At 39.2% G+C, this 25,732-nt stretch overlaps 1 protein-coding gene across 4 annotated transcripts in view; it reads right to left on the reverse strand.

The window, feature by feature from the left end:
- Positions 1-419: 419 nt before the first annotated feature.
- GRAMD2B (GRAM domain containing 2B) overlaps positions 420-25,732 on the reverse strand; it is a 42,709-nt gene continuing 17,396 nt past the window's right edge. For 3 of the 4 annotated variants that reach the window (XM_086770386.1, XM_086770383.1, XM_086770385.1), the window contains exons 2-14: positions 19,692-19,814; positions 17,520-17,607; positions 17,142-17,208; positions 16,078-16,181; positions 11,976-12,071; positions 10,916-10,987; positions 10,714-10,794; positions 9,895-10,006; positions 8,022-8,144; positions 7,741-7,828; positions 7,195-7,296; positions 5,305-5,398; positions 420-1,692 (exon numbers count right to left, since the gene is read on the reverse strand). In XM_086770386.1, the coding sequence (XP_086626512.1) occupies positions 1,651-1,692; positions 5,305-5,398; positions 7,195-7,296; positions 7,741-7,828; positions 8,022-8,144; positions 9,895-10,006; positions 10,714-10,794; positions 10,916-10,987; positions 11,976-12,071; positions 16,078-16,181; positions 17,142-17,208; positions 17,520-17,607; positions 19,692-19,814 (1,192 nt within the window). In that variant the 3' untranslated portion in view covers positions 420-1,650. The remainder of the gene's footprint in view (positions 1,693-5,304; positions 5,399-7,194; positions 7,297-7,740; positions 7,829-8,021; positions 8,145-9,894; positions 10,007-10,713; positions 10,795-10,915; positions 10,988-11,975; positions 12,072-16,077; positions 16,182-17,141; positions 17,209-17,519; positions 17,608-19,691; positions 19,815-25,732) is intronic. The other variant, XM_086770384.1, reaches the window with a different exon arrangement.

A 25,732-nucleotide genomic window follows, 5' to 3' on the forward strand; every position in this document is an offset into this window, starting at 1 on the left:
GAGAACAGTCAAATCTCACAGATTTCTGCACAATCTCACAGGCTATGCTCAGATGGAATCTTGAGCGAGGCAGGCGCATTAGAGAGAGCACACAAGGCTTTGTAAGGTGCCTCCACATTATGATACTTATCCAGTCATCTTTCAAAGAGGAACCACTTGAGAAAACTGTTAAAATTTCCTCAGAACTCTGGGGTCCAAATTTGCCCTTATTCTTCGGTCATTGCAGTCTGGGAAGACCTTGATTACAGCTGCATAAGAGGAAGCACAGCAGCAGGACACAGTTCCTAACCCTTTGTGTTGGGTAATGAGTTTTGCACAAACCCTGTAGTGTGAAGTATGAGCCTACTCAGATTACGCGTATCACATTTGACTGAAACTGATGGATGGAACTGGGTTCATCCAAATCACAGTACTGAGTCACTTGTTTTAAAAAAAGTTTATTTAAATAAAGTAGGTACATTTCACAGAAATGGTTATAAAATGCATAGCATATTATAAACAATACTGTTACTTTACAGCTACTACTCATTATTATCCGAAATAATTGCTTTTTAAAAACTAACCAGCCTGCTTGGTGAATCAGAAAGCTAAAATCCCCAGTTATGCCATCTTAGGCACTGTGAAAAAAAAAAATCATAGGATATAACAAAGCAGGTGTCCACTTTTTCATTCACTCTACTGATTGTTTGTATTGCTGCATCACTAATTCACCAGTTCCTATTATGTGGAAATACCTGGCCCCCAGAGTCACATACCAAGACTAGATTTCCATCAACTGGAGCATAAATTGCACTTGCTCAGCTAACCAAAACCCCATGCAACTCCAAGGAAAGCTGACTGAGGGTGTTCACACTGATTAACTTAATGGATAGAGCCTGTATAAGTGGACAAAAAAACAAAGCAGATTTTCCAAGTTGTGCAGATATGACACACCTATACTGCTATTCATAAGCAACTTGATTTAAAGTTGGCAAGGCCATGCATATTTCAAGCTTCAATGGAAACTGAATGCCCAGTAGAAACAGACCTTACCGTCAGCGGTGATGCAATGCCACAGAATGGAGCCTTTCTACAGCACCTGAGAAACAAGCACACCTCAAACACTCAGAACTCCACTCAAACAAATCCAGAGGTGTCTGTTTTCTCATCTTTGGGATGCCAGGGCACAAAGAAGTAAAAATGAAGAGCACAGCACCGATCCATAACCATGGCTGAGACAGATACCAGTTCATTCACACAACACTTCAGCACATGAGTCACGACTAAAATTCTTCCCATTTACCCTTCTATGACAACAGACAGAAAGCAAATCCTGAGGTAAAAGGAGTTGCATCAGGTTTGCACTGGCGTAAGCAAGTCTAGAATCACGCAAGCTATACAATCCATTAATTCATACACAACAGAAGGAAAAATCCCCTTATTTTCAAAACATATAGATAGATGTAGATCAAAACATGTATGTTTTCAAAACATATAGATACATGCTCAAGAATAAACTGACTTTCTGCATTATGACATGTGCTTTACAGTAATTTAAGCTTGGCTTGGACTGAAAATAAAGAAATTTGAACTCTGGCCAGCAGAACTCCTTTGGAACTGTTTGTCAAGAGAGAAGAATGAGGTCTGAGGCAGTCCAAGAACACTGATGTTTCATTCACCATCTTCAAGTAGTTTTTCTAAGTTGTTCTGTATCTGGGAAAAAGGGAGAAAAAAAAATTGGGAGGTAGTAAGTGTTATACTGCATTAAAAAAAAATAAAAATCAAGATATACTCTTCAATACACTCTCCACGTGCACAATTCTGTCACAACTATTCATACCAATGGTATTCATGTTAAATGCTTCCTGCAGTATAGTCAAAGGAAACATCTGGATACAATCACACACCTAGCTTTCACACCACGAGTATCTCCTGCAATTTCCTCCTACAGATTCTCTCCTCCATCTAGTATGAGAAAATAAGATAGAAAAAAAACTAGAGCTACAAAGAAAGGGACAAGAAACTCAATTATTTCAAACTTCAAAGTCACAGCTCTTAGGTTTAAGTGTGTAATTCAAAGTTTTGTAACAGCTCCAGCTACACAGCCGGCTCTGACGTGCATGCAGCAAAATAAAGTCTTCCAACCATTATCAGACATGTCCCAGTTGCCAGATTTAGTGTACTGATTGTGGGTTATCTCTCCTTAGTAACACTGCAGGCAATGCCAAGCCAGACGCATCCTCAAAGATGATTTGCGCAGACCTATTTTACAAAGCCTATTTATCCACCTTCCATCTCCTTGTCCTTAAAAGCAGAGAGGGGGGAATATAGTGGGTCACATCCCCTGGCACACGTGTTCGCTATATCTCAGTAACTAACAGTCACTGGCTACACAAGGTTTAGTCACAGCCACTTTCAGATTTTAATTTGAGGAGCCATTGTACTTCCTGTTCAAGGATACCACTTCTTAATCCTACCTCATGATTTCTAGCCCAGATGCCCCTTTCAAGAGGGGCATTTTCGGGAAAGGAAAACAGTAAGAAGCACCTAATTTTATAAGACTCAATGCACACAGCAGAATTTCCTTTTCACGAGCTATATTAGAGCAAGGGAATGAGTAACATCAGGCCACATTTTCCCTCCCTCAGTTTAACGCTCTATCCTCTGATGGACATGGTGCATTTAAAAAACCTGTTAAAAACACTTAAATGCCAAAGCAGAATTCTGCTAAGCCATTGTACTTCCTTGGCTCCACGTATGAAGTAAAGCTTGTAAAAATCACAAGGTCACACTGAAAAAAGTAATTGCAACATAGTCTTGCACTGAACATTTTTAAACTGCAGAATATTTTTTAGTTTTCAACCTAGATAATTTCTGTGCTCTAGTTTATAAAGCTGCATTCGCGCAGGAAGCGAGCGATGACAAGTTACACTGGAACTTTTATGCCACCTTTGCTCCTGAAGCCATCTGCAGCCAATTACTAGCACTCTTCACTAAGGCATGTGAAGCAGTTAAACAACTGCAGTAACTTCGCTCAGAGAACGTAAAGCTATTAGGTTTCTACCAATTTTGCAGTTCAAGAGTTGGGTCAAACACCCTGTTCTAACCACTGCTCATCTAGATTAGAGAGGACCAGGATGTGGAAATATGCAGCTACAGGCAGTACTAACTTAGCTTGTATGCACAGCAGTTGACTTTATCTTCACTATTTGGCAAAGACAAGGTAAGACTTTAAGGGTCCAATCCTGTACACACTAACTGAAAAAAGCACATGACTTAAGACTTTAATTCAGGACAGAGGGTCACTTCTCTGGGAACAGCTGAATGATCTGACCATCCAGCTGCCTTTTACTGTGTCTCCTAGCAGAGACTATATATGGGAATGGGAAAGTGCCTAGCCCTGCTGCAAACGGCTGGCTGGCTGGCGTCCCACTGAAACGAAGTGAGGTCTCCCATGAACCATCCTGCCAGCCTGTCCCAGTCAGCTGGAAAGCAGTAACCTTTTAAATGACCTAATTTGGCTAAAGATTGTATCTGGTAATAATCTGGTAAGCATTTTCCTCTTGTATTCATATTGTTATTATCCAGAGCATACAGAGGGGTTACGCTAGTGTTATCACTCTAGACTTCCAGAGCCAACGATGTGGAGACGGAGGAAGGGGGACAACCCTCTTTTTGGTGGTCTTTGCAAAACCTATGCCAAACAGGTAAACAGTGATATTACATAATCCTAGCTTTAAGCTATTTGAGAAACTTGGTTCAGGGAAAAAAAGGCGCTGAAGGACCTTTGCATGCACTCAGTTTTAGAAACAGAGGCAAAAATATCCCATGTGACTTAAGCACATAGGAATTAAAGTAATTTTTGTTTTCGCTCCACTAATACTTCTTCTCATGCTTGACCAGCGTATGTGTTCCCAACACAAAACATTTCATACACCTGTACTGGTTGCAGTAGCCAAGGTTTGGGGGCAGGAGTGGGGCAGGGGGCCTGCAGGGGCAGCTGTCGTGGGAAGAGGCCAGAGGCTGCCCTGTGCTAGACACGGCCATTCCAGCTGCCTCCAATGGACCCACTGCAGGGCACAGCCGAGCCCCTCAGCCACAACAGTGGTGAAGCCTCTCAGAAATTGTATTTAAGAAAGGGGAAAAACACCAAATAGAGAGAGGAGTAGAGTAAGAGCGTGACAAACAGAAGGAACACCAAGGTCTAAGAAAGAGGAAGGGGAGGAGGTGCTCCATGGCAGAGAAGATGTCCACACTGCAGCCCATGGAGAACTCATGCTACAGCAGGTGGTTATTTTCTGAAGCACCAGAGCCCTTAGAGGAACCCATGCTGCAGCTGCGGGAAAATGAGGGAAGAAAGGAGAAGCAGAGAGAAAACTGTTATGTTCTTACTGTAACCCCCCTCTAGCCACACTTGCAGGGCAGGGAGTTGGGTAAGGAGTCAGGAGTGAAGGAGTGAAGTTGAGCCTGGGACAGGCAGGAGGAAAGGTGTTGTTCCATTGTTTGCCCTTGTTTCTCACTACCCAAATCTATTTTAACTGGTACTATACTAAATTGATTTTCCCCAAGTTGAGTCTGTTTTGCCTGCAATGGTAATTGCTAAGCAATCTCCCAGCCTTTATCTTGACCCATGAGCTTTCTCATCCTATTTTCTTCTCCTGCCCTGCTGAGAAGGGAGAGTGAGAGAGGGGCTGGGTGGGTGTCTGACTGCTGGCCAAGGTTAGCCCAACACAGCACCAAAAGTGGAAACAAGGTCTGGACACCCACTCTTGTTTTGCCTAGGTTTCCAATTTAAGTCAGCAAGTGCATTTAGTTTTGCAATTAGAGAATGGTAAAAAGTAAAGGGCAGGTACATGATTAACTATAATTATCAATTACACAACTGGTGCAGCAGTATTTGTGCTTCTGAAGTGAGACAGGCATGCTCTAGCCACTTTATATGAAGAGGCTAACTACATATGAAAACTAGCTCAAACAACAGCCCCAGACAGAAAATTTCATAAAATAGTAATAAATGTTAAGTTCAGAATTCTTAGCCTTGAGGGACAAAAAAACAAGTGAGATCATCACATGCAATAGTCGGCCCTGAAGTGCTCAGTTTATTAGTATTCCTGGTTGTAACCCTCAGCTCAAGGCAAAAATTTACACATACCAGGTGCTTGTACTCAGGCTAATTTATAGTCCAAAAACCAGTCTCCGTCTAGGAAAACATGCCAGCTTCTGGTATCAGACCTTAGGGTAACTTGGCACTTTTCAAAATAACAGACTATAGAAAATCAGCAAGAATCTACTTAGTGTATCAGTATTTATATCATAGGAAGTTACCTTTTCCAATTTTATAAGATTAGCAGTTAATTCATCACAAAGGGTATCAGCATTAATTTGCAGACGAGATCCCAAACCTTGGCGCACTGGATGTCTGCCAAACAGAATGAAGAAGTAAGTATGACAGAAGCAAAAAAGAGAAAAATAGAAACGAGAGATACTTGCAGACGGGAATACAGTGGCAACATTGTGAACTGTACTTCTTTGCAGAAACAAAGGCCTAAGTCTCTTCTGCACTCTTAACTACATTCTTTATGTGGTCTCACTCTCCAGAAGTTTGGATGGAAAACTTTACAGCTATTTCCACAGGAAATAAGTTGAAAAGTTGTGTAAGTTCCATATCGTGTGACTTGGAGGAAATTAAAAGGCCCAGCCACTGCTTGACACTATAAAATTCCACATTAGATCATCCTGTATCTTGTATTGTTTGGGATTAGCGCAAGAGAAAACAGGACTTTCTTGTGTAAGAGTGCTCTAGAAGAGGGGCACAGCATCCTGCTAACCAAAACTTGCCAAAATGGGAAAATGGCTCTTGACATTGCCTGCTATTAGAGGTAGGTTTATCCTTCTTCTTGCATTATTGGTAGAATATAAATGCAAGGCTGCTTAAGATAAAGAACCATTTCCTTCCTATTCCTTTTTTATCAAGAACCTAGCTGTCTTCTGACACACATATACAAATTCTACTGCTTTCCACAGAAGACAGGTGAGAGCAGCTGGATCCTAAGCAGTACTTGTTCAACATGACCACAAGGGCATTGTCAGAGTGACCTGTTTGTTGTGGATGGGTCATGAAACAAAGGTGAATTAACAAGCACCCTTATTCAATAATTTGCTACAGGTTTGAAACACTTTGCAGACAGTTCCACCACGCCTGGGCACAGCTGTGGCCTGAATTTTCTTTCCCCCCTCTTTTTCAGGTGCTGCTTCTCCAGCATTCCCACTCACACTGCATGTGGCTGCAGGTTTTGCACTGATATTTACAAATGACTTTGGAAGCCATGTTTTTCAGAGCAGCTTAGAAGAAAAATAAATTAGAAGACAGGTAGAAGAGTTAATGCAAAACTTGCTGCTGAATAAACTGATCAGTATCCTCAGTAGTAGCCAGTTAACTGTCCTCTGTCCTAAGAGAGGAGTAGGAGGCTGATACAACTTACAGTGGCATACTGCTGTGGTGTATCCCCCAGCACGGCCTCTCTATTTGATGTTTGCATATTTCTTATCCATGTAACACAGAGATTAAAAAAAAAATGCAAGGGCAAATGACATCCATGACCTTCACTAAAGAATGAAACTACGAATGGAACTATGGCCCCTTTCCATATTTCCTCTTCAAATACACAAAGAACCTTCCCTTCGTGTGTTTGGATTTTTTGTTGCTGTTGTTTTGGTTTGGTTCTGTGGTGTGGGGTTGTTTTGGTTTTTTTTTTTTGTTGTTGTTGTTGTTGTTTTTTATTTTTGCAAAACAGGATATCAGTTTCTAAAGAGTCTACAGGCAGCCCAAACCCTTAGGAAACATTATACTCAAATGTATTAGCACTAAGATTATGAAGTACCTTCTGTCATCTGAGGCTCATCAAATTACATTAAGACTGAAGGTAGAAGTTATACCTTTTCCATGGAATCATTGCTCGGTATAGGAACTGCTCATTTCAGCAGTTTACACTGAAACATTCTCAAGGCAGTAGTACACCACGATATATCACATTAGTACTACAAGTCTTAAACAGAAAGCTCTGAGATGAGGCTAGTACAGATACAAGAACTATAGAATACTGAAGTACCACAAGGGCACTACAGTATCACAGTGGTTTCTGAAGAAAACAGATGAGCGTAACAGGTACTGGAAAAAGATTTTAAAACCTCAAAACTTCACAGACTGTATCTTACTCCTTAATATGTGAATCAAAGGATGTGATGGAAATAAGACGTTCCTCCAGGACACCGATTTTGTATCTCATGTAGAAGGTAGAAAATATTAATACACAAACACTGTAAGAGAAAAATAAGGTACATCAGTTAATGGAAACTTTAGAGGTACCTGGCAAATTTAATGTTAAAAGCCATTTAAATTATTACTTGTACATGTTGAATAATAAAAGTAGCATTTGTAGAAACACCTTAGGAATACTCATCAGTGGCATTCAGACAGTTATGAAAATCTCAGTCTTGAGTATGGCTTTGCTAAGTGACATGTAAAATAAACCTGCAAGTAGTTAAACACTTTTAACATTTCCTGAACAGAAAGACCCTTTACTTTTAAAAGTAAAAGGCCTGCTAAGCAAGCTTGCCCCACCATTTCTACTTCTGAAAAGCATAAAGGCCACCATTCCAAATAGCTTCTTTTTTTTCAAGTGAAACTTAACTTACATTAATCTATGTAAACCTAAGAAAATCCTAGTATTTTGACAAACTTGGTATTAATTACTAACTTACAGAACTGCATAAAATATAAGTACATGGTTCAGAGATAAGAGCTTCTGGGACTTCACTTTGTGGAAGAACCTGAATGCTTCAGAATGGCCTATGAGAAAAAGAACCAAGTGTTACTTTGACCAAAGCAGACCACAGCATGCAAACAGTGTTTTAAAGCATGCAATAGACAATATAAACAGAGGAATAAACAAGAAAGAGATCTTCCAAATTACGTGAACTGACATAACTACGCAAACTTATCTCAGCTTACCCCAGCTGAAGATCTGCCCTTGACTCCTTACCTTTTCGAGGACTGCTTCGGGCTTTTCCATCAGGTCCGCGTTTACTGTGGGCATCTGAACGCATGGACTTTGCCTCAGTTTTGGAAACTGTCAAGTGAGTCTGTGTCTCAACGACATGATAATCTGCCAAAAGTAAGATTTTTAATAAAGCTGAAATATGAAGTTAAAGGAATCTGTGGGTAGCTTACGTCACTCAAGGGAGTAGGGGAAGAGGATGATTTTAAAAGCTGCATTTCTGGACTTGGACAGAAAGCACCAGTTAGTTTGGTAGCCTTAACACAGTTTGCATAGTAATTCTGCATAATTACAAAATATAAGGAGGCACCTGGACTGGAAGTGGATGATGTTTGCTGCATTTACATTTCCACATCCTTTGAAAGATGGCAACCTGTGCATACTTGGAAGGTTATAACTGAATTTTCATTCAGATGATTACACAGACACAAAAGTAATCTCTCAAAAAGGCTGAATATGCTAGAGTAATGATTCCAAATTACTTTAATAGCAACATTAAATGGAGACATTGCATTGTTACTTTAAAAAAGAGATTATAGTTCCTTTCCTGACTGTTTTTTAAATGCAGACGATGTCTTGAAAGAGACGGGATAGAAAAATCCAGTCATGCTCAGTTTTGTTCATACTTTGCTTGCACACCCTGGACTTCTCTAAAAGAAACAGAATCATAAGTTACAGATGTGCTTCCCCTTCCCCCAGCCCCTCCTTAATTATTTTTCCTAGGGTGATTCTTTAACTGGATATTGGGTTTTTTTTGCTTGTGAAAAAGGAAAATGGAAAGGTCTGAAGTAGCTATTAGCTGTAAGGAAGTAAGACAGCAAGTTAAACCATTATTCAGAAGCATTCATGTAGCAAATGATGACACCACAATTTAGTTACTGCTTCACAAACACAACCAAATGATTAAAAATACACACACAGTAAATACCAAAGACCAATGAAAGCAAATAGCCCCAAATCATTCCATTAAACAAAAGACACATAAGAAAAAAGAAGAGTTAATTAAAACTAATGCAACAGAAAATTGGTATTAAAAATGTGATACTATTTCATTTAGAGGTAATGGCAAAAGTTCCTTATTATACAAATTATTTTACAGTCAAGATGGAACCTGGAGTAGTAATGGCATAACAACACATTAAAATGTTAATATATATTAATTGTACAACACAAAATACCCTAGAGTTGCTAATAACATTTAGCATGTGCTACATATTCAAGCTCTACTGTACTTAGGAACTTATATGCAGCGAGTTTCTACACAGCATTCCTGCTAATTAGGTAAAAAACTTGAGGTATTTGAGACTACAAACAGTAGCGTTTAAGAAGGAATAACTTTGGACAGTATCTTCAAGTGTCTTAACAACTGCAAAGAATAAAACAAAAGTTTAAAAACAAACCCACAAAAACACATCCCAAAATTTAACTTTTTTGATGACCAAAAGCGATCATGGTACAGAATGCTATTTATATAGAAGAAGTCACACTGTAACTTGAGCTTCTTTAGCATAGGAGGTTTTGTTTGTTTGTTTTTCATTATTTTAAAGGAAGAATATCTCTTACATTGTATCTTCACTAGCATAACTGACAGGGAATGTGAGGAGCAGACAGTATACAAATAAGCAACTGGAGGCACTAGTGACAAATCAGATCAGCTGCTGACCAAGTATTGCATGAGTCTGGATTGCAAAGGGATATAATAATGGAAAAGCAGCTATTGTGGCTTTGAGGAAGATCTTAAAAAACCTAATTCTCCAGGACTGTGGAGAATGTAGATTCCACATCAGAAGGGGATTACAGAAGAAAAAATGAGAGCTAAACCATTCTCATTTTCTTGGGGCCCCAGGATGTCACTTACCTTGGAAACATTCCAGCTCTGGGGTCTGTGAGCCTGTGCTGCTAGACTCTTCCATCTCTTGTCTCCGCTGCTGCACTATTCCATCCAGATCAGAATAGTCTTCATTGAAATCCTGATGGGGAGAAAGAGTCACAAGAAAGCTCAGATTGTTCTAAATCTAAACAACCCTATTTCCTCTGACCTCCCTCTAGAAACTGAACCAACAATTACAGATTTAAAAACGTTTAACCAGGAATAATCTCTGATATTAAGATCTTGAGATCAAGTTAGCAAAATAAGCCTCGTATGATCACCAGAATTCAAGCCTCATTGTCTGCCTTCCTTTAAGTACAGAGATTAAGCCTGTGTGAAAGAGAAAGACAGTTAAGTTAGACAAACTGAGAAGTCCAGGACAGGCACTACTAGAATTAGACTCTGATCATCACATGTGGGTACATCGCTCTTTCAGATGTCTGAACCAGCTCTCAGAGGAAGGACTGCAACTAGAAACACTTCAAAAACTGTTCATGGCAGAAGAAGAAGCAACTTTAAGTCAGTACAGAGTGCTGTGAAACCTGACTGCTAAAGAGAGATATACAGAGCATACAGATTTTGTAATATATCCAAAGCACACATACATATCTGATCACATACTGCATGTGATCAGATCAAATTGCACCTATGTCAATCATTCCCACTGCTTCCTAGTGTTAAAAAACTCACGAAAGTTTTAGAAACAGGTGTCACTATTTCCTTCAGTTTCCTTTCTTCAGATATTATAAGTAGTACTTGAAATGAAAGATGCCACACAAGAAAAGAACAAATATCTAAGCCATTTACCAATGGTAGAGTTGTAGGACGATCAGCTGTGAAGCTGTTTTCTGTAGAAGAGGGATTTGGACTGTTGCCCACGCCTGTATCCTGAAAAAAAAGTAGCAGTGTTAACAAGGAACAAACACAGAAATGACCTAGCACTTAAAAGCAGGAAAGCACTAATAATAACACAAAGCTACATACCATCTTCACTCTCATTAGTACTTACCTCAAGATGTCTACAGATAGATTTTAAGAGCTTGTAGGTGGTATCTCTGGAGAGTAATGAGACAAACATATACTGAAAAACAAAAGTTACAAAACTGTTTGAGAAAAGGCACATAGTACAAGTTCCTTTTATCTAAATAAAACCGATAAGTGGTTTTGCTGATCAAGTAACTATTTTCAAGAACTGTCACACAGCAGGAAAAACCTCCACTCCTAAGCATACGACCTGAGGTTAATCACAATGAACAGGTACATAACAGTTATCATGTTCTGCTGCAAGAAACAGAGCATAGTCCAGATTTGCTCTTTTAAAAAAAAATCTTGGCATACTATGCTTTACCTGCTCCTTTAAAAAAAATCCCAAACCCCACAACTCATTGTTTGCACAGTTTCCTGCATTGCAAAATATATTTGCAATGAAAATGCACTGGTTCTAAAGCTGCTCTTAGGATAATCACATTTTCTACTGGCTGATGCAATTATTATTATTATGTAAGCAACTGTACTTTGTGCATCTAAGGTATTGCTAGCAGGTAAGAGATCCAAGTGAATGAAAGAATACTGTCAGAGCTGCCAACAAGGCAAGTAACCCCCCTGTGCATGCGCTTCCTGACCCAGCTGTTTCAGTTCCCCCAGTGCTACTACACAGCAGTCTTGGAGACCAGGGAATGACAGATTATGCAGAACAGACGGCAAGCACAGATTCTGTTTCTTATTTTCCCACCAAGTTCTACGTAGTTTTGTTTACTGCAGATCCAAAGAAAAACGACAGGGAGTTAGGGGGAGGAAAAAAAAACAAAAACGGTCCTTGCCTGTCATGAGAGGAAGCACAAGAAGCTAGAATCATCCCCTGAGAAACCAGATCCTCCAGGGTCCTAAGTCTAAATGCTCACCTGTGACCAATTCCTATTGCTGTTTAAAGGATCACTTGGCACCTTCAAGAATTGCACATATTACTGCCAATAAGTAGGCAGGGTTAAAAAACCCAAAAAGGTAGGAAAAAAAACAACCAAAAAGAAAGGAGGCACAATGCAAGTGCTTCACCCTCTACCAGTACTTACCCTGTCTGTGACTGTTGCTATGATCAGAGCATTTGGCACAAGAAGGGCAGTTTTGGTTTTCTTCAAAAGTGTCACCGAGAGCACAGGTATACTAATCTGAAACAAGATGAGCATAGTGTTAGAATCCTAATACATGCATACAAATCTGCAAGCTCTTTCACAAGGAGGCAGTCTACCAACTGTGGTAAGCCAGACCTTCAACACTTAATTTAAAGATTTCTCTAGTATGTCCCTGATTACTAATATTTCATTTAGAACAGGTATGGTTTCAGGTTAATACTATTTCTTAACCATTTTTACTTCTATTTTTATCAGATACTAATCCAGGCTTTTGTTTATACCTTCCTTACCTGATCTTTTCCGGCACTTACAAGACTACAGGCTCACTGTAGATCTGCAGAGCAAACCAGTCTTAAAGCTACGCTTCTTTGCTTAGAAACAAAACATTTCAAAACAGATCAATCAAGAAAGGCTTGCTGAAGAATAAACATAAAAGCTTCTCACCACTTACAGATCCTTTAGTCTGAAACAAGCAGCTGAGTAAATAGCTTCAGTAATGTTGAAAGATCCAATACCCACACACCCACTGACTGACTTAAACAGATTCCTGTGTGTGCCATCCAGACTGTCTATATTCACATTGAAAAGTTCTATTTTTCTTTGTGCTTTGTGCTTTTGTGTTTACACCCAACCCCATCAGCTTAATGCCTGCTAAGTTTCAGAGTATTTCACCTCAGACATTCTGTATGAGCTCTTCTTGTATATTACAAAGGACCAGATACATGGTTTGACTTTCCATTTAAAAACCTAGAGCTTAGCGAGTTAGGCAAATATGATAATCCTGGATACACTTGTTAGCATACAGTTCCTGTTAAAAATTCCTTTGGCATATACTGTCAGAACTACCTGAGAAAGCAGGAAGCAAGATTAAAAGTGTCCAAAGATTGTTCAACAAGCGATCACAGCACTGAACTAAAAACACGTCAGTGCAAAAGGAGAATGAAGGTACTCTGTGCACAGTTTCACAAAACCTTGTTAACTTTTGCTCAAAGCAGTAACACAAATTCAGGAAATGAAAAATTGTTTCAGGTAACAAAAAGTGTATTTGTAAAATTGCCAACCACTGTTGAAGCATGGCTAGTCAAGTATCTGCTTGTCATCTAGGGGCTAGAAGCTTGCTCTTTGCTCGGTACTTACTTACGTTAATAAAGCGTGCTAGCAGATGAAAAAACAAGTCAAACTAACCCAACTCAAAGCATATAATTGTAATTATTTTTAGTTCCAGTTTAAGAATCTGTAAATCTGGTCATCATTTGTTCTATTGATTTTTTAACACGTCTATTTGTCCTGCTTCAGAAGCCATGAAAATGGGTAATTAAACAGGTCTGCCACTATACCTTTCCTTCTTAAACTGGACATTGTATTGTTCCATAAAGTTTTTGCAGCACTTTTCAAAACAGCTTTTTCTGGGAGTAGGGAGCAGCTACAATATGTGTATGACAGGAAAAAATGAGAATCCTCAGGCAGTCAGAACAGAATCTGTGTAACTTAAAAAAAAAACAAACCAAAATGAAACAACAAAGCAAACCAAAACCAAACCAGAAGATTTTTTAGCAGAAATTCTGCTAATAGTAGTGATTGAAAAAAGCAGCATAGAAATCTTCCAATTGGTTCAGTTCCCCACAAAGAACTTTAAATCAGAGATGTTAATGGCATTCTACTGCATGTTATTTTGATGGATAACATTACTGTAATCAAGACTGAAGTGTACTTAAGTGGGATTAAGTACTTGCTTACTGCACTGTTACTTCAGCATTAGATTTGAATGGTAAAATCACTGCAAAGTATTTTATGTCCATCTGGGATAATAATTATTTCAGGAAACAAGGTTTACATGCAGGCAACTTGAAAAGCAACTGAAATGCCTAAGATAATGCTTAGCTCCAGGAAAGACTCGGTGCCAATATATCTAGTCAAAACAGAACCACCTGGGAAGACAGTGATGTCTTTCAAAGCCTATTCAAACCTGCACAAGAAATCTTTTATCTTTGAATATGCAGAGTGTTTACACTGCAGACTCAAATCTCCTGACTTGCATGACTATTCCCTCCACCAAAGCTTTCAATAAAAAAAAAATCTGCAAGTAGAAGAATTCATGTTGAAATATTTATTAGAACGTGTCGACCTGCTATTTCTCACAATAAAACACTTTATCACTAAGCTTTAATTACCTTACAAGTCCTGAGAAACAGAGGTTTTGTGTCTGGGAAACTTTGTCAAGTGTGTCCGACTGCTAAGAACTTTCCTCTTACTGTCAAGCTTTATTTCCTCCTCCCTGTCCCATTACATTACTTTTCACTATATCCACGATTTTCCTGCTTTTTTTTTGTGTCTGCTGTACGAGACTGAACAAAGCTTTAAGTCTGTCTTATAAGAGTAGGGAAAGACAGTTAGATCAGGCCTATCCCTTTCACTCTTAATTTTCCTCACAATGTTTTCTGAAAACAATGTCCCAGATTTGAATAATCTGGAATATCACTATAGCCACATTTACAAATACTGTCTACTGTACCCTATCTTGTAATATGGTTTCTCTTTTCATTGTATACATAAATATGTATATATTCCTGCATTTAAAACTCTGTTGACAAAGATAATTTCCTGGTACTATGTCATTATCATTCTGCATCTTTTTACCAGGTCTTTCTAGTATACTTGGTAGAGTTCTACTAGATTTTTGTATACATTTAGGTTAGTTTGAATTTAGACAGCTGTCCCACAGTTTGAAACAGTCACATTTGTTTGTGGTGACCAGGAGATCACCAGTACAGCAGCTTCAATTTTAATGAAACAAATTGCCAGGATAGCTGTTACTACTTACGAATGACAGTATCCAATCATTTCTTAATTTTGATTTCCTTGTTTGTGCCACATGGCTTTCACTGACATAGACACCATCAGCATTATGCTCTGTACTGCCTATGACTAACAGAATCCATTAACTAGGAATCAACAATAACTACTTTTCTTGGGCCAAGCAGTAAAACACAATAACCCACAAGGTCACTATGAAGAGTGTGTTCTTAAGAATTTTAACCATTCTTTAAATCTATTCCACCTTCATAAAGCCCTTTCAAAGATAGATGGTGGTCCATCAAAATGACTGACAGCAGAGAAATGACATACTGTCAACTCCTAAACTGGCTTTGGCACCCAATTCACTGACAAAGGGCCTGGATCTAACCAGGAATTTTGTTCAAGGAAGTACTTGAGAAAGAAGCCAAAGAAATCCTTGCAGCAAATCAAGCTGCTTCCCAGTAAAAGCTCAAAACTAAAGCAGAGTTTATATAAAAAAGAAAACTACTCCAAAAGCTCCAAATCAACAGAACCAGTACAGAAATCTTTACTTTTATCTGTATGCAAATCATTGACCACTGGGGGCCCAAGCCTTATGTGGGTCATATCTGCACTGAGAAAGAGTTAATTATGGTCTTGTAAATTACGATCCTCCTGACTGTTTGTGTCCCATTTCTGCTCTTCATAGTAGGCTCACAAGTAAAAAACCTAGCAAACTGGTTTTTCTTTCCCTCTTCTCTGTTTACGCAGAACAGAAGGAGCGCTAAAAGAATCCCTCAAAGACCTTTGCCACTCAACTCAGCAGCCAGTTTTAGTTCATCCTCTTTAATTGTCTTCATATGCTTGATCCTTCCCACCAGTTCCCCAACTACAATCTCGTAGTCCTTACACTGTTCAGCCTTCCTTCCTCCTCCTGCTCCTCTCTTCCATGCTTACCTCAAGAAAGATATTTTTGTACAGTTTGTGCTACATGGGCTTGGCAATGCCCTCACTGTTGCATGTCAGATCCTTTCCTGTCATCTATCTTTTTCAGACAGGAAGTCTTTAAGAGAGAAACTCAATCTTCAATAATAATACTGCTTTAGTTCTAGAGTGACTTTTGGGCATATTTCTGAACAGTGATTGTATTCAATAACACTTAGAAGTATTATAAGTATCCTAGCCTTGCGTAATAATGTAAACTTCTGGTGATGAAGAAATCGTTATGGAACAGCTTTACTGTTCTGTACGTAAAGATTTTACTAACCTTAGTATCTTTACCAAAAACCTTGGAATGGAAGCAAATCCAGTTTTCAGAAAGGAATAACTTTCCTTGGTACAGAATTTCTTTCTGCAGAGCACAGGTAAAACCTGAAACAAATAGACACTCTATAATCTTTAAGGTAACAACAATTGTTATCAGTCTGGCTTTTGTCTTGCTTTTTTCAGAGCCACATGTTTAGATTTATACCTTTTGATAAACATTGTCAAATCTTGAAATATTCAGTAACTTCAACTGACAAGCTCAGAGGATTTCACAGGCTGAAGTTTAGACTCAAAATATCTGAAGGATAAAGACTGAAAGGCATAATAACATGCAACTGGCTCCCAGAAGCCAAGAATCCTTTTTGAGAGAGTACCACCTAGCTTCCTATAAAATTTTTTACTTGCTTTCAGGTAACTATATTATGTAAATGTAAAGAGCTTAATGAAAGGTTTTAGCTTTAAGCTCTTAGCTCTACAGCAGTTGTCTGGACTAGGAGACCAACAGAGGTAAAACACATGTAAACTAATACCGCTTTTACTTCACAGCCATTCAGCAAAGCATTTATCACTCATGAATTGCTTTCTTGTATTTTTTTCAAGAAACATTTGTTACACACTTCTATGTAGAACTCACTTGTTATAACTACTACAGAGAACAGCAGAATCTTTAAATATTTTAAATTCCTCTCCTATGAGTGTTTTCACATCTTAAAGCATCAACAGCAAAAACTCAAGTCACTTGACCAGTGCTGTCTCAATTAAGTAGTGCCTTTAGTAAGGAAGCTTCAGTACAAAAAAAAAAAAAAAAAAGCTGCATTAGGTTACTCTGCTAAGAAGTGCAAAGTGGGCTACAGTTCTGAAAGATGCCCAACATCTGAAGATCTAAGCTTTGCAAGATTACAACAAAAACACCCACTGCATGCAGATGAAGGCCTTGTAGCTCTAGGCAGCTAGAGTTTAAGTTTTTTAAAATTTAGATAGTCCCTCTGGTACATCACCACAGTTGGTGGATAACAACATTATCTTAGATCCACAGCCAGCAATAAAAAGGGAGTTAATACTTACTTTGTTTCAGTGGCTCATCAATGGGAACATCTAGAAACAGCTTATGAAAGTGTGCATTTGCCTTCAGCTAAAAAACAAAAAGCCCCACACATATAGACATATACCTTATTAGACAGTCTTATAATCAAATAATGCATTCCACTTCCTGTCCTCCCAATAGCTTTTCATTTTGCCCACTTGTTTTATAATAAATTCTCATTTTTGCTATTTGGCTATTAAGTCTGTATCCTGCTTTATCCAGACTGATACACTGGTGAAAAAGGAACCTATGTCCTTGTACAACCATGAACTATAATATTGCTAAACAAAGGGGCTCTCATGGTAGTTATGTATTTAGTCTTAGTATATATAAACAAGCAAGTCCGTCCTCTGCCCTACCTGATTTGAGGCACGTTTTTTCCTTTCAATCTTCGAGTCACTCTTGATATCCACTGTCAGGACTGGGCTATCTGTGTTGCTCTTTGTCCTGAAGATCAAAAAAGGCATCCCATATAAGCTTGGCCTGAGTTCATCAGTCTTGGTAAGTCATCAACAGGATATGCTTTTCCATGAAACATATTAATCCTTCAGTAACTATTTTCTGATTCATTAAGAACACAGGAGTATATCTTATTCTTAAACCATGCCAACCCTCACTGAAGGTTTTCTTTTAACTTAGAAGGAATATTCTGAATTATTAGTTGTAAGGAAGTAAAGAAAGTTGAAGACGTTTTAACAATTTAATGAATTATCACAGTGCTTAGGCTCCACATTCATTTGTTTCTCAGCAACATGTGGAATACTAACCATGTTACTAATGCAAGAAAAGGAGGATAAAACTTTCAGTAGCAGAAACTGTAAGGTAGTGTACTGAAAGCTATGAACTTGTACAGCAAAATGTGAACTCATTTGGAAAGCGCAACAGAGAAGAAATACAGGTGCACAAGTCAGAGGATGGGTATGAACTGTACAGTATAGTGTAATGAAATCATTAAGATAGTTAGCAATCTCACAGGAGACGAAAGGGAATTGTGAGTGCCAGTTGTATAGGAAGCTGTACCTGTACAGCTCTGCCATTCATACTGGAAAAAGAAAACCAACCAAAACCCCAACAAGTCCAGAGTAGAACAAGTAGAGAGGAAAGTCTCTACTGATGGCTGGGAAAATACGTTTTGTTTGTTATGCAAAAGAAATTAATGTCATGGACTGTTCAGAAAAACAAACACAGAGATGGGTTAACAGTGTTTCATAAATCAGGAAGAAAACAACATTATCCCCGAGAGCTGTTTAGCACAGAACAAAACCATATTGACAGGCTATAAAAATAAAGCAGCTCTTTTTTTAGAGGCTTTCAGATGCAGACTGAAGAGCAGAAAGAAAAACATGACACAGGACTCCTATATTGAATGACCTAGAGAACATGTGCTAAAGATTCAATGGGGAAGTAAAGGTACTATGAAAGTTTCCATAGTAATGGAAATGGCACCTTATTCTGCACAGTAGATCTTCTTTACTTTCTAAACTTGAGAAGTTCAGGATTTCCACTAAAAACTGCAAGCGTGGGAGGAAGACAAACCCCAAGTGTAATGGAGATACAGCTAGATTTAGGAAAGAGATTGTACAGCAGGACTGATTTACATAGGAGGGGGACTGGCTTCATATCTCAGGTGGTCCCTCACAGAAGAAAACTCCAAAATACATGTGTATGTATATTTGTGGGCATATGTAAAGTACAGGTGAAACTGAAATTAATAGTGAGCCTTACAGAAAATGTATGCCAATCCCTTACTAGCACACAGGCAATTACATTGTATTTGAGAGGTAAGACTGGAAAGAGAGTTTGCAAAAAAAAAAAAAAAAAATCAGATATTTCTTTGAATATCTTCTCCTCAAAGATGCTTCAGGAAATTAAGTGATACTTTTAAAATATCTGCCTTGTGACCAAAACCAGTGTCAGATTGACTGCTGACTTTTGCATTGTCTGCTCAGTTGACAATGTGAAAGAGACGCGAAATTTGTATTCAAGTCCTCCAAGTGGGACTTCAGTATTATTTAATTTTCTTTTAGAAGAGTTTCAAATGCATTCCAGTTCTCCAACAGAGGAAGAATGACTGTTTTTGCAGAGGCATTACAATAATCTGACACAATATAGAGCACAGAGTGCAAAATTAAAACAGTTGTCACAGTCTTACCACGGACAATCAATATTCCAGCATAAGACTGTCCTGAGAACAGCCCAGGACTCAGACTGCAGCTCAGTTTGACTGCCTGTCAAACTGACTGTGAAAGGGATGTAACCAGCAGTGACATCAAACCGTGCAAAGTATTTTTTCCTAGAACAGGAAAGCTAAGCCAGCCCAAAGTCGAAATTCCCACTATTCTGTTTGCTAGTGCTGGGTAACACAGCACCCCCCGGAAGGTGGCTCCGATTCCTGTTTACTTGCATAGCGTGCAAGCTAACCCACAACTAGGATGTCTGATAAATCCTGCCATTCAGTACAGCTTCTTGAATGGATTGTAACCATTCTGATTATCTAAGCAGAACAAAACTAACAGCATTTCTGACATTACCTAGCAACATCAACTTTTTTCTGGTCATCAAAATATTCCATTTCACTGGTAGGGGTCTGCAGGAACACAGCAGGCGATTTTCCTGCCTTTCTTTTTTCATCTGTTCCATTTTCTCCATCTGAACTGCAGAGGGAAAAATAAGAAAAAAAAAGAGATAGAAATGTGTATTGCAGGATTTATATTGATATAAAATGCCACCGCGACATGTGGACAATACAGTACATATTAAAGAATAAAATTATGCCGTATATTTTATATTAAGGTCCTGAAAAGTCATCATCTACTGACTTGATAGTATTATACATCTGAACAGTATTCTGAGCTCCAGTACTGGAATTTCAGCAATAAAGAGAAGAAAACTGAAATACTGCCATGGGTATTTCAGTGCTCATAACATTTGCAGCTCTAGCTTCTGCTCCAAACAGAACGTCTCATTTAAGAAAAATGCATTCCATATTCAGTACTCATGGAAATGAGTCCAATGACTAATGGAAATTAATTTGATTGGCAAGCTGGGAGAAGCATACCTCCATGACAGTACCTAGTGCTTAGCAGATTGTTTGTCGCTGGGTCCTATCTTGCCTCTCACCTCTTCTGTGAGAGTCCACCTGCAGGATTTTCACAATAAAGGGTCCTCTCAAAGTATTAAAAGTGCTGGTTTTATTTTACAAAGCAGCACTGCCACCACAGTGCACTGCATTTCACAGCACATGCCACTGCTTCAGAAACATATCTTAAGGAATTAGAGTCTAAGAGATGTGCCATCAGAGCCTTTCCCTGGCTTTCCTTTGCGTAACTCTCTAACAGAATGTTAATTCAGAAAATTCAGAGTAAAAAAAAAGCTGTAACTAACAGCAGAGTCTGACGAATGACAATACTTTAAAGTAAGGCATGCTAAACATATACACACACCCTCCTTTGGAAGACTAAAGCCTCAGAAAGGCTACAGATGCTCTTAGCATTAAAAAAGAAAGCCAAATTGTGTGGCCTGTTAATTTAATGCCTGGCCTGAATGACCCCACTTACAGAAGCTTTTCATTATAATGTTTAATTTCTGCATTTTTATGGCAACAACACAGTCACAGCCAACATATGACAGTGTCTTTACAGAAATAAACAGTTTATTTTCCTACTAAGACAAAAATTTTGCTGATACAGCTTCCCAGACTAATTTAATCTCGTTTCTTTTGGGAAGGGCATAAAAAGATCTATTGCTTTGATTACACTTTGGTGAATAAGATCAGAAGATACTCCTCACAACCTTTTGTCATAGGACAAAAGCCATAGAGTTTTGCCTTAGTGGTGCTGGGACTTGTTCTCACCAGGTCTTACGTTTACATATAGCAACTATTCCCGTCTAATCCTTCCTTAACCCTTAGCACTCCCCACCATAGGGGCACTGAACTGACACTTCTTAAGTTGCACTTTGTGTATACTTGAAAGGGTTACAGCACTAATAAAGCCAAGAAGGAAAAAACCAATTGTTTGTCATTGCTTCACTCTTGGACCGACCCTGCCTGAACACAAGGCATCAGCTTTTATTTTCAGCCAACATAAACTAGAATTAAATGGGCAATTCAAGATATTCAAATGGAACCCAATCTTTTGCCTGAAAAACACAAATAAGCAGTTCTATGCTGTTTGAGATTTTAAGCAGAGAGAATTGACAACCCAAGGTACTCCCTACGAACACAGCGGAGCTTGTATTCCAAACGTCTGCAAATCCTGCAAATGTCTTGCTGTTATTTTTCTGTTCCTCAGGGCTTGTGGGGAGGCCAGAGAATACCCAGGATGAGTGGGAGAAGAAACAGAGTGAGGTAAAATTGTCAGGTTCCATCACACCTGCATCTCAAAAGAGCAGTGCAGCATGGAAACTCCCAAGAATAAGACTACATGACAGCAGGATTTTTAAGATGTAGTTGCTTGAGCCTGGAGTCTGACTGATGTCCATTATTGCCTTGAGAGCCTGCTGTTCTTACATGGCAATGCTAACGACTGATCAAAGCAGCCTGTATCACACCCACACCTCCATATTAAAAATCTCTTTGAAAAATACTCGGAACACAGGTTTTAGTGTTGACTTACACCTGCCAGGATGGTTAGATGTTTTGTTGCTCTTAAATGCTTTATTTACTTATGAGTCACATTCCCTTTTCTCTGACCCACAAATTAATCAATTCCTACTGTGAAGCAGGGATTGAGTACCTATAAGCCTGTTCTGTTCTGTCTGTTTTCCCTATGAACCACTACTATTCCTAAACCTCTGCTATCTGAACTCAGGGCTGGAAGGAGGATCCAAGGACTTACAGGCTGGTCAGCCTGACCTTGGTACTAGGGAAGACTATGGAGCGGTTCATCTTGAGTGCGCTCACCAGGCATGTGCAGGACAACCAGGGGATCAGGCCCAGCCAGTATAGACTCATGAAGGGCAGGTACCGCTTGACCAACATGATCTCCTTCTATGACCAGGTGATTGGCCTAGTGGACGAGGGAAAGGCTCTGGATGTGACCTACCTGGAGTTTAGCAAAGCCTTTGACATTGTTTCCCACAGCATTTTCCTAGAGAAGCTGGTGGCTCATGGCTTAGACAGGTGTACTCTTCATTGGGTAAAAAACTGGCTGGATGGCTGAGCCCAGAGAGTTGTGGTGAACAGAGTTAAATCCAGTTGGTGGCTGGTCACAAGTGAGTGGTGCTCCCCAGGGCTCAATGCTCGGGCCAGTTCTGATCTGGGTGAAGGGATTGAGTGCTCCCACAGCAAGTTTGCAGATGACACCAAGTTGGGCAGTTGATCTGCTCAAGTGTAGGAAGGCTCTGCAGAGGGACCTGGACAGGCTGGATCAATGGGCCAAGGTCAATTGTACGAGGTTTAACAAGGCCAAGTGCCAAGTCCTGCATTTCAGTCACAACAACCCTATGCAGCGCTACAGGCATGGGGAAGAGTGGCTGGAAAGCTGCCCAATGGAAAGGGATCTGGGGGTGCTAGAAGACAGCTGGCTGACCATGAGCCACCAGTGTGGCCAAGAAGGCCAACAGCATTCTGGCTTGGATCAGGAACAGAGCAGCCAGCAGGAGTAGGGACGTTATTGTGCCCCTGTACTCGGCACTGGTGAGGCTGCACCTTGAATACTGTGTTCAGTTTTGGGCCCCTCAGTACAAGAAGGACATTTCGTTACTGGAGCGTGTCCAGAGGAGGGCAATGAAGCTGGTGAAGGATCTGGAGAACAAGTCTTACAAGGAGTGGCTGGGGGAACTGGGATTGGGAGAAGAGGAGGTTGAGAGGAGACTATATCACTCTACAACTACCTGAAAAAAGGTTGTAGCGAGGTGGATGTTGGTTTCTTCTTCCAAGTAACTAGTGATACGATGAGAGGAAATGGGCTCAAGTTACATCAAGGGAGATTTAGATTGCATATTAGGAAAGATTTCTTTACTGAAAGAGTGGTCAAGCATTGTGACAGACTGCCAGGAAAGTAGTAGTTTTGTCACCATCCCCGGAGGTGACAAAAAACATGTAAACATGGCACTTTGGGACATGGTTTAGTAGGCATGTTGGTGTTAGGTTGATGGTTGGACTTGATCTTAAGAGGTCTTTTCCAACATTAATGATTCTGTTCTACTCTATTCTTTTCTGCGCAGCACAGACTTTCCTTGACCTATCATGCCCAAAAAGAATAATCATCTCAACCTTCCTTTTGCTAGGCCTAAAGTCTTAAGTCTTCCTTCAGAAGGTATGTCCCATTGTTCCACTAAATATCTTTTCTATGCCACACCCACCTGAACAAATCTTTTTTGGATTTTGTAATGAGAATCTGGAGTGCTTTATCTAATAAGCTTGCTTTCATACCTTACACAGTTGAATTATTTCACTCCTGGACTGAAGAAAATATCTTTTCCATTGTAAACTCTCCTGCTATCCTCTTCATAGCAGATTAGAGTGGTCTCTGTACTGGATAAACTAACAACAGTGCTCAAGTTGAGGACCTTAGACATTGTCTGTTTCTACAAAGTCTGGTCACTCAGAAGCAAAATGCCTCCAGTAGCTCTACAGCCATGCTCCAGTGCTAAGTGGCACAAGGCACTGTTGATGGGAGAAAATACATCTCCTAAAAAACCATGCCTCAGAATAATGCTATGATTTAATCTGCTTCTAAGACCAAGCATTACTTTTACTGTGCAAATGAAAACCCAAACATTGAGTATCATTGAGACTCCAAAACTATCAAAAGAGGCAGAAAATGAGCTACAGCTACCCTAATCACAAAGGAGCAGAGAGCTGCTTAACAGCTTCTATAATAGTTGTTAAGGGTAGCCATAATGTATGCATTTGGTATTTGTATAATACTTAATATACAGCCTGTACTTAAGGCTGAAAAGCAAAGGAAGTAAAGTAGCTGATTCTGAAGCATGGCATTTCTTACATATTTTGTATGACAGATATAGAGCCAGCAGATGTATTTATACTGCATACAGAGAGCAGCAAAGCATTAACAGAGAAGTAGAGATGTGAAACCCTGCATGAGGGAAAGAGTCAGTTCGTTAATATGAATAGGTATGATCCAGACTGAGATTTAATTGCCTCAGGTTGTCCAAGGAGCAGGCTAATTCTCTTCTCATGAGATCACAGTCAAACACAGCATAATGGAGGCAAAATTATACAGCTGCACATTAATTGAATACCATATGCATACAGATGGGCATACATGCATATATACCATGTGTTTCTCTACGCATTGCTAGGCAGGTCTGCAGGCACAGGTGGAATCTCAATATCAGCGAACACCAAAAGAGGAACCAACCCAATTGTTAAAGACTTTTTAAAAAATTGTGACTTATTTTACATATCAAAATAATTACTTTCAGAAATATTTACTGTGTTCTATTTCATAGCTATCTCTTGGAATACAATTACTCACCTGTGAGTAGTTTCATATGCCTGTGTTGTGGTATCTTTATTAAAAGGATTAATGAAAATTTTGAGTTAATACTGAACAGAAACTTGTCCAACACTGTTGGACAGTGGATAGCGGAAATCAGACTTTTTCCTCAACTGAATAGACATTTCACATAATAACCAGATCAAGTTTCACACTATCTTACCATTTGGACATCAGCAAGATCACTGTCACACTGCAAACGTCATTAGCAAGTATGTAAATTCTCTGCTCTAAATACCATCTATTATTAACTGGCTGTATTCCCTGTCTAATCAAAACCAGACTGCTATCAAGTTCCATAGAAAAAAAAAAAAAAAACAAACCAAAAACCACAGAAGGATTCCCTGTGGTCTGAAATGTGAGACACTATAACAAGATATTTTATTAAGTCAACACTAGAACAGGAGCATAAGCCATTTAGCTCTCTTGTCTTTTCAAGAGTTTCCGTTTCAGATACCCACTTCAAAAAGCAAAGGCTCTCTTGTATGTAACTTCACTTAACCTCACAAGATTTCCATGATGCAGTTTTTATAGGAGTCTCAGCAGGTGACCAACAACTATTTATCTGAACATAGGCATGGCCAAATCCAGCACACAACAAAAATCTTTGACAAACTAATTTCTGAAAAAAAAAAGTGAAGCAAAAGACCATAGGGGAGACACTCATTCACATCTGCTCTGGACTGGAGAATGTCTTCTTTTTATTCTCCAACTCGCTGGCAGCCTTTAGGAGGAAAGGATTTTCTGTCTCCCATTTCTAGCCTACCTCACCTTCTAGCCAAAAGATGAGAAAAAACATGATCACAATTCTAACTGAAGAGGAAGTGTGCAGCCTTATATCAGATCACATTTTTGTATTTAGAGGTAACCGGAAAAAGAAAAGAAATAATTATTCCTGATTTATGACTTGTTCAGGGTGCAGAAAAAGAACAAGGCACTTAAGTGTTAGGTCTAACAATTGTTCTATAGTGAATTCAATAAAAAAAGATAAATACTGCATATATACACAATCCATGCATTCAGTACGACCTTATGATTAGATCTGCTCTGTAACCCAGGCAGAAACAACACAAATCTCTCTAGAACAATACAACGTCTTTACAAAT

Source organism: Chlamydotis macqueenii, chromosome Z, assembly GCF_036417535.1.
Source record: "Chlamydotis macqueenii isolate bChlMac1 chromosome Z, bChlMac1.mat, whole genome shotgun sequence".
NCBI classification, from domain to species: Eukaryota; Metazoa; Chordata; class Aves; order Otidiformes; family Otididae; genus Chlamydotis; species Chlamydotis macqueenii.